Here is a 13,508-nt window from a genome sequence, read left to right as displayed (position 1 = left end):
TGGGAACTAAACCTTTGTTATTTATAAGTCCACAAGAATTTGGGGGTTATTTGTTACTACAGCATGACCTAGCCTAGCTGATACACAGTTGCTATGGGTGCAGAGATAGACAAATAGACCAATAGAGCAAAATACAGTCCAAAATCATATTTGATTTACAGTAGATGTGGTACTGGAAAATAAAGTGGAAACATGGCTTTTGAACACATGTCTGTGAGAAAATTTATCAGCTGTAAGAAAAATCACACTGTATTTAAAAATAAATTCCAATGTATTATAGTCATATTATGAAGGAAAAAACCATTTTTTTAATTTTTCTGGGCTCCAGAATCACTGTAGATGGTGACTGCAGCCATGAAATTAAAAGATGCTTGCTCCTTGGAAGAAAAGCTATGAACAACCTAGACAGCATGTTACAAAGCAGAGATATCACTTTGCTGGCAAAAGATTTGAATAGGCACTTCACAAAAGAATCTATCCAAATGGCTAGTAAATTGGGAAATACACATTAAAACCACAATAAGAAAACATTACACACACATCATATTGGCAAAAATTGAAGTCTGATGGTACCAAGATTGTAGAGGAATAAAAATTTTATACTCTGCTAGTAGTAGTATAAAGTCATAAAACTGTTTGGCATATCTCTGAAGTTGAATACGGACATGAACTATGGACCTAGCAATTCTATCCCCGAGCTCATGAAGTCATATACCCAAAGAACTCATGAACACGTATACCAAGAGACACAAGAAGATTCATAGAGCACTGTTCTTAACAGACTAGAACTGGAAACCACTTGAATATCTTTGAAGAGAGGAATAGCTAATGTGTGGTACATTTATGAATTGCATACTCTACAGTAATAAAAATTAAAGTAAATGGCCACATGCAACAACATGGATAATCTTAGAGAAGTAATTTTAAGCAAAAAAAAAAAAAAAACACAAAACCCAGGAAGACAGTTCCCTACAGAATATAGTCTCCCTACAGACTATATACTGTAGGGAGACAGACAGGAGCAGGGAGACCAGTTATGAGGCTACAGCAATAATCCTTAGTCTTTGGTGTTTTTTAACGGCAGCCTGAGCCAAGTAATACAGAAAGCAGAGGACGAAAAGGATATGCACTGCCTATCCTCGGCTTTGCAAGAAACGCCCCCTCAGTTCCTTGCCCTTTGACCAGTGTTTCATGTTGGGTCAGAAGGTTCATTACAGCCCAAAGAAATTGTTGCCCATGTACTTTAGGAGATACGCCTTGGCATGCTCATTGCAGCATCGTGTATATATATATGTGTGTGTGTGTGTGTGTGTGTGTGTGTTCACTACTGTATCTCTACATTAAGAATAATGCCTGGCATATAGAATGCACTGCTCAAGCAATATCTGCTGAATAGATGAATGCTCTTAACATAGAAAATTTTAGAATTGGAAAGGCCTTTAGGCATTGACCACTCTATCTAAAGTTCTAAATGACTTTGACCATCAATGAACAAATGGGGAAGAGTTCGGAGAAAGATGACAAGTTGCTACTACGGGGCTGAGAGAGAACCCAGGTCTTCTGACTCCAGTCGAGACCTCTTTCACACAGTAAGTGTCTGAAAGTGCCTTGATGGCCACCCAGAGGAGTAGCTCTCAATTTTTTTTTCATATATATATATATATATATATATAAACTTAAAATTCCATTAACAAGAGAATAGACTCAAAAATTACATTGAAATAAATTATAGTATACACACACACAATGGAATATTATTCAGCAGTTAAAACTAATCAGCTAAAAAAAACTAATCAGCTAAATGAACTAGAACTACGTCTATTAAATGGATCAATCTGAAAAACATAGCGTTGAATAAAAAATCAGTTTGCAGGATGATAATATACAGTGTTCCATTTATCTAAAGTCTGAAAGTAGGCAAAATACTATATAGGTAATTTATAAATACATATGTAGTAATATTAAAGGGCTTCCCTTGTGGCTCAGCTGGTAAAGAATCCACCTATAATGTGGGAGACCTGATCTCTGGGTTCGGAAGATCCCCTGGAAAAGGGAAAGGCTACCCCACTCCAGTATTCTGGCCTGGAGAATTCCATGGACTGTATAGTCCATGGGGTCACAAAGAGTTGGACACAACTGAGTAATATTAAAAGATGTATGCAAACTTAGTAGGGAGGGGAGAGGCAGAATCATGTAAATTTAAAGGGGCTTCAAATTCAATTTTAAGGGAGATGAAAGTATTATTCTTTAAAAGCAACAGGACCAAATATGATAAAGTATTAAGATTGTTAAAGCTAAGTTGTACCTCCGTACTTTTCTGCCGGTTTGAAATTTGACAATTTAAAAATTAAGAAATACACTTACTTGATTGGAGGGGTACTCACATTCTCTAAAATGACTTAGACTGGTCATCACTTCATCCTTGAACAGCTGAATGACCTGTTCAACAATCTCTCGATTCCGATTCTGGCCCAAGGCAAAGAGGTATTTCTCCAGAAGAGGAACACTTTTGAGATTCCAGATGAAGTTCTCCCGATGAAGACTACTTAGCTTTGGGTGATGGAATTTCTAAATCAAAAGCAAAGAAACTCTTAGACTCTTGATAGCACAGGCACTGCTGAGAGGTCTGAAGGGTGGGCTAGGTGGGCCTTGGGGAGAGGGCTGGCGTTCTCTGATGGTCACTGACTTGCTTCATTTACCTTAATTCACAAAGTGGTCAAATGTCATATTTGCCCAGGACCTCATATTTGAGAGCATATTCCCCTCTCCTCACTGCCCATCCTCATAAGTGGGAGAAGGTAGGATTACCATCTGCAGACTACCAAAGGAATGGAAGCAGCTCTAAAGAGCTCTGCCCTGGGCCCCTGGTTCCCTGTCTGACTTCATCTTTGACGATGTTTTTCCACTCTCTTCCAATCACACTGACGCTGGCCTCCCTGCTTTTCAAGGAACACTCCAGGCACTTTCCCACCCCTTTTGTATTTGCTGATTCCCTCCACCTGGGAATCCTAGGAATCCATATGGCTAGTGGTCACCAAGTCTTTACTCAAAAGTCACCTTCTAGGGGAGGACTCACTGACCACTCCATCTATCCCCTCCAATATTTCATATCCCTCTTCTCTGCTTATCTTTTCTTCCTTAAGCACTTAGCACAAATTGCTAACATTCACCATGATTCACTCATTTACCTTACTGTCTGTTCTTGTTAGAATGTAAGCTCCACAAGGAGCAGGAGCTTATTTTCGGTCTGTTTTGTTCACTACTGTATCCCCACACTTAGAAAGTGCCTGGCATATAGAATGCACTGCTCAAGCAATATCTGCTGAATTAACATAGAAAATTCTAGCACTGGAAAGGCCTTTAGGCATTCTATCTAAAGTTCTAAATGACTTTGTTAATGAACAAATGGGGAAGAGCTCAGAGAAAGATGACTAGTTGCCACTATGGGGCTGTGAGAGGACCTAAGTCTTCTGACTCCAGTCAAGATCTCTTTCACACAGTAAGTGTCTGAAAGTACCTTGATGGCCACCCAGAGGAGTATCTCTCAAAATTTTTTGACCATGGCCTGCAGTATGAAATATGCTTTACGTTACAACCTTGCATACAGGCAACATATACCTAAGGAGAAAAAGTTTCTATAACAATACTTACAACCTTTAATGTGATGTATTCTGAGATTTTTTTTTTTTTACTTTATTCTATTTATTTTAAAATGTTCCTCTAAATTGACTTTAACACCCATTCTCATGACCTGGAGTCTGATAACCTCCCCCTTATGTTCCTGTTACCATTAAGATGTCTTTGCTAAGTGGTCATGTAGCCTTTGTTTGAATTCTTCCTGCAGGAGGTACATTTTTACCCTTATTGAAATGGCTCTGTTCTTCCTTTTGCTGAGCTAAAATCTGCCTCTTATAGTATCCATACTGTGGGTTCCGACTGTGACCTCTGGGGCTACGGGGAACAGGACTCTCCTGCGTGACTGTCCTCCAGACATCTGAAGACAGCACCTCTGCCTCTCAGTCTCTTCTGCAGAGTAACCTTTCTAGTTCCTTCAGTTCTTTCTCACATGACATACTTTGAATCTCCTGACCATCTGATGCATTAAATGTCACTGTGGACCACAAAAACATTCTGCAGAGTAGCACTGAAAACACTGTTGGGAGTTGTGACTTCTGGAAAGTAGGTTTGGAAAGGAAACGATAATGGAGATGATGGACGAGAGAAAAGAGTTTTGTCTTACACTTTTCATTACTGCTTGATATTTTCACCATGTGCATAAATTACTTTTATTTTTGTTTTCTGTTTTGTTTTCTATTAAAATTTTTTAACTTATTTATTTGGCTGCACTGGGTCTCTGCTTCTGTGTATGGGCTTTCTCTAGTTGCAGTCGGCAGGGGCTGCCTTCCAGCTGAGATGCTAGGGCTTCTCATTGCACTGGCCTCTCCTGTTGCGGAGCGCAGGCTCTAGGTGCTCAGGCTCCGTAGTTGCAGCTCACAGGCTCTGTAGTTGTGGTGCACGGGCTTCGTTGCCCCACAGCATGTGGAATCTTCCCAGAGCAGGAATCGAACCCACGTCTACTACATTGGGAGGCAGATTCTTAACCATTGGACCACCAGGGAAACACTACTTTTATTTTTAAAGAAACCAAATTTAAACACTCTTGTTGGGTTTCCAGCAACAGTCCACTCAGGGAAGACTGAGTCAGCTTCTAAAATGCTAGCACTGTTACCTTGTACATCCTGCTTAGGTATGAAGTAGTAGGAAGAACACTTGGGAGTTGTACTTGGAATCAGACAGATCTGGGTTTCAACTGGCTTTATCACTTAATATCTCAGATCTTAGTTTCCTTACCAGTAAGATCAGAGTATCAATACCAACCTCACAGGGAATATAAATTGCTACAACCATTATGGAAAACAATATGGAGGTTCCCCCCAAAACTAAAGAGTTGGCATATGATTCAGCAAGCCCCCTCCTGGACATATACCCAGACAAAACTATAATTAGAAAAGATACATGCACCCCTGTGTTCATAGCGGCACTATTCACAATAGCCAAGATATAGAAGCAACCTAAATGTCCATCAACAGAGGGATGGATAAAGATGTGGTATATATATATAGTGGAATACTACTCAGCCATAGAAAGAGTGAAATAATGCCATTTGCAGCAACATGGATAGACCTAGATATTATCATACTAAATGAAGTAAGTCAGAAAGAGAAAGACAAATAGCCTATCTATCACTTATATGTGGAATCTAAAATATGACACAAGGGAACTTCTCTATGAAACAGAAACAGACTCACAGACATAGATAACAGACTTGTGGTTGCTAAGGGGAAAGGGAGATAGGAGAGGGATGGATTGGGAATCTCGGGTTAGCAGATGTCAACTGTTACACAGGATGGATAAACAATAAAGTCCTACTATACAGTATAGGAAATTATATTCAATATCCTGTTAAGAAACCATAGTGTAAAAGAATATGGAAAAGAACGTGTGTGTGTGTGTGTGTGTGTGTAAATAACTCAATCACGTTGCTGTACAGCAGAAATTAACTATACTTACAGTTATAGTTAACTATAACATGATGAATCAACTATATTTCAGTTCAGCTCAGTCGCTCAGTCGTGTCCGACTCTTTGCAACCCCATGAACCGCAGTACGCCAGGCCTCCCTCTCCATCACCAACTCCTGGAGTTCACCCAAACCTACGTCCATCGAGTCGGTGATGCCATCCAACCATCTCATCCTCTGTTGTCCCCTTCTCCTCCTGCCCTCAATCTTTCCCAGCATCAGGGTCTTTTCAAATGAGTCAGCTCTTCGCATCAGGTGGCCAAAGTATTGGAGTTTCAGCTTCAACATCAGTCCTTCCAATGAACACCCAGGGCTGATCTCCTTTAGGATGGACTGGTTGGATCTCCTCGCAGTCCAAGGAACTCAAGAGTCTTCTCCAACACCACAGTTCAAAAGCATCAATTCTTCGGTGCTCAGTTTTCTTTATAGTCCAACTCTCACATCCATACATGACTACTGGAAAAACCATAGCCTTGACTAGATGGACCTTTGTTGGCAAAGTAATGTCTCTGCTTTTTAATATACTGTCTAGGTTGGTCATAACTTAATTTCATGGCTACAATCACCATCTGCAGTGATTTTGGAGCCCCAAAAAATAAAGTCAGCCACTGTTTCCACTGTTTCCCCATCTATTTGCCATGAAGTGATGGGACCGGATGCCATGATCTTAGTTTTCTGAATGTGGAGCTTTAAGCCAACTTTGCACTCTCCTCTTTCACTTTCATCAAGAGGCTCTTTAGTTCTTTACTTTGTGCCATAAGGGTGGTGTCATCTGCATCTCTGAGGTTATTGATATTTCTCCCAGCAATCTTGATTCCAGCTTGTGCTTCTTCCAGCCCAGTGTTTCTCATGATGTACTCTGCATATAAGTTAAATAAGCAGGGTAACAATATACATCCTTGATGTACTCCTTTTCCTATTTGGAACCAGTCTGTTGTTTCTTGTCCAGTTCTAACTGTTGCTTCTTGACCTGCATACAGATTTCTCAGAAGGCAGGTCAGGTGATCTGGTAGTCCCATCTCTTGAAGAATTTTCCACAGTTTGTTGTGATCCACACAAGGGCTTTGGTATAGTCAATAAAGCAGAAATAGATGTTTTTCTGGAACTCTCTTGCTTTTTTGATAATCCAGCAGATATTGGCAATTTGATCTCTGGTTCCTCTGCCTTTTATAAATCCAGCTTGAACATCTGGAAGTTCACAGTCTATGTATTGTTGAAGCCTGGCTTGGAGAATTTTGAGCGTTACTTTGCCAGCCTGTGAGATGAGTGCAACTGTGCGGTAGTTTGAGCAATCTTTGGCATCGCCTTTCTTTGGGATTGGAATGAAACAGATATTTTCCAGTCCTGTGGCCACTGCTGAGTTTTCCAAATTTGCTGGCATATTGAGTGCAGCACTTTCACAGCATCATTTTTAGGATTTGAAATAGCTCAACTGAAATTCCACCACCTCCACTAGCTTTGTTTATAGTGATGTTTCCTAAGGCCCACTTGACTTCGCATTCCAGGATGTCTGCCTCTAGGTGAGTGATCACACCATCGTGATTATCTGGGTCATGAAGATCTTTTTTGTATAGTTCTTTTGTGTATTCTTGCCACCTCTTCTTAATATCTTCTGCTTCTGTTAGTCCATACCATTTCTGTCCTCTATTGTGGCCACCTTTGCATAAAATGTTCCCTTGGTATCGCATTTTCTTAAAGAGATCTCTAGTCTTTACCATTCTATTATTTTCCTCTATTTCTTTGCACTGATTACTGAGGAAGGCTCTCTTATCTCTCCTTGCTATTTTTTTTGGAACTCTGCATTCAAATGGGTATTTCTTCCCTTTTCTTCTTTGCCTTTAGTGTCTCTTCTTTTCTCAGCTATTCGTAAGGCCTCCTCAGACAACCATTTTGTCTTTTTTCATTTCTTTTTCTTGGGGATGGTGTTAATCATAGCCTCTTGTACAATGTCATGAACCTCCATCCATAGTTGTTCAGGCATGCTATCTATCAGATCTAGTGCCTTGAATCTATTTGTCACTTCCACTGCATAATCATAAGGGATTTGACTTAGGTCATACCTGAATGGCCTAGTGGTTTTCCCTAATTTCTTCCATTTAAGTCTGAATTTGGCAATAAGGAGTTCATGATCTGAGCCACAGTCAGCTCAGATGTATTAAGACACAAACTACAAGTATTAAGACAGAAAATCACCAAACTGCTTCCAAGTGACTTAACCAAACAACTCACGGAAGCTCAGTGAACACCAAGCACAGGAAACATCACGATCAAATTGCTCAGAAATAGAGACAGAGACAATCTTAAGACAAACACACACACAGATGACATACATATTAAATTCAGAGGAACAATCTGACAGCGGATTTCTTGTCAGAAACAATGCAAAAGAAGAAAGTAGTGGCATGTGTTTAAAGCACATTGGAAAAGACAGTCAACCTGAAAGTTTATGTTCAATGAAAATATCTTTCAAAAATGAATGTGAAACAAAGACATACAAAAGCTGAAAAAATTCATTAGCAGCAGCCCCACACTATAGGAAATGTTAAATGAAGTCTTTTAGGTAGATGGGAATAATAAGGATCGACAAAAAGTATGAAGAGCACTGCAAAAGGGAACCACACAGGCAAATATATAATTTTTTCCTAATTAAATCTCTTAGAAGATAATCGAAAGTTTAAACAAAAATAACAATGTATAAGTAAAAAGTCTGACAACAATAGGTATAGGTCTTCCTGGGTGGTGCTAGTGGTAAAGAGTCCACTTGCCAATGCAAGAGACACAGGGAGGTGGGCTTAATCGCTGGGTCAGGAAGATCCCCCTGGGATAGGAATGGCACCCCACTCCAGTATTCTTGCCTGGAAAATTCCATGGACAGAGGAGCCTGGTAGGCTACAGTCCATGAAGCCACAAAGGGTCAGACATGACTGAGTGACTGAGCATGACAGCAATAGAATAAGGACAGGAGGGAAGAAGCAGAAGTATACTGTGTCAGGTACGTGTACCATACACGAAGTGACATAACGTGAAGGCAGCGTGATCAGGTAAAGATGCACTCTATACACCCTAGAGCTACCACTAAAATCAACAGTTACAGCTAATAAGCCAACAAAGGAGGTTAAATGAAATCATAAAAAATACACAAGCCAAAAGAAGGCAGGAAAAAAAAAAAGCAAATTAGAGAATAAAGAACTGATGTGACAGAAAGAAAGTAGATATCAAGATGACAGGCTTAAACCGAACCATACAAAAATCACATTAGATGTAAATGCTCTAAACATCCCAACTAGAGAGCACAGATTTTCAGACTGGATTAAAAAAAAAACCAAGATTCATATATATGCTGCCTATAAGAAATATACTTTTACTATAAAGCAGAATTTTTTTCCATCATTCCCAGAAAACAATAAATATCAAGTCTTTTAGGAGAGAATTAAAACTAACCCTCCTAAAGCTTCTTGTTAAAGTGTTCTCAGCCCTGTCTCACCTCTCACTTAACTCTTCTAAAGGCTGTCTTACTCTTTTCTCTAAAGCACCAACCAGACAGAAAAAAGAAAAACAGACAGAATCAAGGAATGGGAGCAGGCAAGCTGATCCCAGCAGACACTAATGGAGCATGCATAGCGGCTGATCTGCTTTTCTGTATGGCAGGAAGCCTTAAAAAACTTCCACAGATCTCAACACCTTCTAGACCCATATCTGATACTCCTCCCCTTCCCATCCCTCCAGTCCTTTGTTCCAGGCTGTGAAGGTGACTCCAGCATTGCTTCAAGGGGAGAATCCTGCCTATTTCAGAATGGAGTTTTGTCCCAGCAGATCCAGGTTAGAATCCATGTCCTGCTCAGCACTTTCCTCTCCTCCATCCTTAACATTAAATCAATCACCAAATTCAGTTGGCTCTGTCTCCTAAATATATTTTGAACCTTTTCTTGGTTCCAGTCCTCAATCAGCTTTTGCTTGTTACTGCATTAGCTCCCTAGATGCATTCCCTGCCTCCATTCTGGCTTTCTGCCAATCTAGCCATTATATTGGACCTAAGCAGGCTATAAATTAGAACGTTTTTCCTGTTTAAAAAGCCTCCAAGTCTCCCTACTGTCCAAGAAAATAAGACAAAGTCCAAGCTTCTTACGATAACACATTTTATAATCTGCCTCCACCCTATGTTTCCAACTTCAGCTCCTGTCTCTCTCAGGTGTAAACCCTATGCTCCAGCCACAGTAAATTATTCAGAGGTTCTGGAACATGGTCATTGTTCTGCCATGGTTTCCTGCATGCTCTTTCCTTTCACTGAATACCCTTCCTCCTTTTCTCTGACTGATGAATTCAAGACTTTTAAAACCAGCTCATAAGCTTTTTGAAATTAAAAAACTTTATATGAAGCCCTCCTTGAATATCTAATAAGTATTTGACACTGCTAGACACCAAGGATAAAAAATGAATAATTAAGATGTAGACCAATTTCTTAAGAAGATCATTGTTTCTTATGTAGCATATGTAACAGGAAGTACAAGCAACTAAATTACAATACCATCATGGTCGACTGTTACCCCAATGGCCTCCTATGAACCATGCCTCCTGGTGTGCATGCCGTTGTGCAGCTTCTCCTACTTGGGATTAGACATGTCACTTGCTTTGGCTAATGAAATGTGAGCTAACATGATTCAAGTAGAGTCTTGATAAGCAGTCGTCCACTCGGGGCTTGTCTTTTTGAATCTGTCTCGGAAGCCAGCAGTCATGTTGCAAGGATGCTCAAGACCATCCTGGAGGATGAGACACCACATGAAGAAAAAAGGACACATGGAAAGGATCTGAAGCACTGCAGCTAAATAGAGCTGCATGAGTGACCCCAATTAATACCAAGAAGAGCAGAGGGACCCAGTCAGTCAACCCATAGAATCATGTGAGTTGATGGATGCATAAGATCCAATGGAGCAAAGAGCAGGAAGTGATCCTCTTTGTACAGCCTGGGAAGAGAAAGAAGGGACCAGGGAAGATTTCACAGGGGAAGTGATTCCTGAGCTGTGTGTTGAAGGATAATCAGGAATTTTGCAGAGCAGGGGAAAAGGTATTAACGGTTGAGAAGATAACAAAGGCAGAGATGCATGAAACAGAAAGGCACATTGGGGGGACGATGAGAAGTTCTACTCTGGTGGTGAGAGAAGCATGAAAGGGAAGACATGGACAGTGAGACCGAGGGGGCAGAGGCAGGGACAAGGCCAATGGGGCCTTGTTTGAAAGAGACGCCGAGGACCTTGGCCTTTACTTTGAAAGCAGTGAGAGGCCACTGAAAGATTTTTATTATGGAACTGACATGGTCGGATCTGTAATTTTAAAAAGTAACTCTGATTGGTATAAAAAATAAATTGAAGGTGAAAAAGATCTGAATGCAGGGAGGGATAGTCAAGGCAGGAATGGAAAGGAGATGGACTGTAGACATTTGAGAGGTAGACTGGCCAGGATTCAGTGAGTAATTGCAAGTGTTTTACTCATACAAACTGGGGTTACTTTTCCAAGTGTCTGTTTGTCCCTTGGAACACTCTCCTCTACGACAGGGGAATCCCTATTGTTCCCCCAGTTCCTGGCATTGAATGGGTTCTCAGTGAACATTTGTTCATTAAATGAAGATGTTATGTGGGTACGTTTGGAAAAATATCTGTCAAACAAGGTTATCTTTTCTGTACGACAAAAACATTTTTAATACAAGTAATTTCAATCCATTTGTAACATAGCTATTGCTTCATACAGAGCCCTGGCTGATTATGTCTTGTGAAAACTTCGGATTTTAATTTGTGAATGCAGACTGTTTTCAGTGAGCAGCACAGAGGATATCATGAATTTCTAAAGATGTAGGTAATCTTGCCACGAAGCTAATAAAGTACAGACCTGGGCAAAAAGAAATCTGTCAATATTCATGCATCTAGTACCTTATTTTCTTCTTAATATTGGGTTGCATTGGCCAAAAAAAATCATTCAGTTTTAGGTATACATAAAAGACACATTTTTCATATTCACCAGGAACTGTATTGAACAAGATGTTCACTGATCAAAACCTTCTGGCCAACCCCAATATATGTTAAGAGGCACCAAATAAAAAGAGTGTGACCCTGGGTGTATTTAAAATAAATCAAAACTAACAAAGAACAATTCTTATAAACAAAATAAAATCCCAAATCTTACCTCCAGTGTTTTATCCAACTTAGCAGCTAGCCTTCCAATTTCATATAAGAGCTGAGGGCCAATGGGAATCTCAGCTATGGGTCTTCCTGGGAGGTAAGTCAGCAGCCTCACCAAGTAGCTTTTGACTTCAGAGCCGCTATCTAGATGGATGGAAGGATATATTCTGTCAATTATTCTTTGGGAAAAAAAACAAAGATTGGAGGCTATTCTACCTTTGCAATTATTATAGCAAGGAATAATAGAGAACAAGAGAGAAAAACAAAAAGGTGCTAATACAGGACAAGTCAGCAGGATTCTATGAGGCAGGACTGAATGGATCAAGCCAGCAAGGAGAACAGATAGACTTCAGAACACTGGGGCCAGCCATTTACATCCTAACATGACTGTAGCCCCAAGTCTGCTGGCCTTAACTCTAAACGTAAATTATCTACTCTGGTAAATGAATGCTTAAAATACATTTTTAATGCATTTACAGTGGGGGAAGTTGTGATAAAGAAATGACTTTCAGAATCACAGACTTCTTTAGGGACAAACTGCTGCTTGGAGAATTCCATTAGATACGTCTTAGCACTTAGAATTGAAAGGGACTAAGTTTCACGACAGCTCATAGCCTTAAGAATTTAAGTCACGTATACCATAAATACAGAGCTGGGATCTAAACTTCCTGATTCTGTGTGCTTTCTACTATATCACAGCACCAAAATACACAGCTGATCTGATAAATAAAACTATTTAATTATTTTTCTAATTAAAAATAAAAGTTCCCCTAGTTTTCACATATCCCCTTAGTTACTCATCCATCAGATCCTTTGCAGGCAGATAAGAGTTATGCCAGATCCCAGCCCTGACCACAGCCCCAGTTTCCACTTTGGTGATGGTAGCTTCTCCCAACTGCTGAGAAAAATAACCATCTTAACCCTTGGAATGACGTACCTGTTCCTGATATTTCTACTTGTAGCCAAAATGCAGTAATATACATGGACGGGCGATGACCGGTGGTGGTCTCTTACCTACAGACACGAGAGAGGTTATGTTGTCTCCTTTAGTACGACACACAGAGGCTGTTGGAAATCCAGCCGCTCTCAGAAACATGATGATATGAGTCTGCACTTCAATCAGGTCTGGAGTTTTGCTAGATTCAGTGTTGCTTATTTTGAGGACATATTCATTTGGGCCATCTGTAGTGACTTTGGTTCTTGCAATGCATACATGGAAGTTTTGGTCATCATAGCTAGGAAGTGGCTGGATCTTGGAAACTTTTAACCCAAACACTGATTCCACTAATGCAGAGGCTTGTACCTCACTGAAAGAGGGCTTGGTGAGAGGCTGTGATTGCTGATCACCTTCACTTGACATTATTTCTAAGGAAACAAACAAACAGACAAACTGGAAAGGGGACTTATATTGAATATACTTACTTAAAAGAGTTTTCTTAAGACAGACCAATAATGTTTCCCAATACTGATTCGGTACTTCTCTTGATTGTGAATTTTCACTCATAAAGTTAAAAAAATCAAATGAGTAAGTGAGATTTAAAAAGTAGATTAAAAGCATAGTCCCTGCATACTTATGTAATAACTTTGTTCTTTAATTTCCAAGAGGCATGGTAGGCCAGCTGGTCCTGATGTCATCTACTTTATGTCTATTTCTCTAAGATTCCAGGCTTTCTATTAAAGGTAAAGAGGGTCTTTTTAATTTGTTGTTTTAGTTATTTATTATCTAGTGTTTGAGGATTCATATTTTAACATACCATA

General features: G+C 39.9%; 1 protein-coding gene across 35 annotated transcripts in view; it reads right to left on the bottom strand.

Moving 5' to 3' along the window:
* The window catches only part of HYKK (hydroxylysine kinase), a 29,353-nt gene that overhangs the window by 10,490 nt on the left and 5,355 nt on the right, over window positions 1-13,508 (bottom strand). For 29 of the 35 annotated variants that reach the window (XM_069560083.1, XM_069560098.1, XM_069560088.1 and 26 more), the window contains 3 exons: window positions 12,765-13,115; window positions 11,755-11,894; window positions 2,385-2,568 (listed from right to left, as the gene is read on the bottom strand). In XM_069560083.1, coding sequence (XP_069416184.1) covers window positions 2,385-2,568; window positions 11,755-11,894; window positions 12,765-13,115 — 675 coding nt within the window. Of the gene's footprint in view, window positions 1-2,384; window positions 2,569-11,754; window positions 11,895-12,764; window positions 13,141-13,508 lie in introns of all 35 variants that reach the window. The other 6 variants (XM_069560113.1, XM_069560100.1, XM_069560103.1 and 3 more) reach the window with 1 other exon arrangement.

Source organism: Ovis canadensis, chromosome 18 (genome assembly GCF_042477335.2).
Source record: "Ovis canadensis isolate MfBH-ARS-UI-01 breed Bighorn chromosome 18, ARS-UI_OviCan_v2, whole genome shotgun sequence".
Taxonomy (NCBI): domain Eukaryota; kingdom Metazoa; phylum Chordata; class Mammalia; order Artiodactyla; family Bovidae; genus Ovis; species Ovis canadensis.
This window is presented reverse-complemented; position numbering and strand designations above follow the sequence as displayed.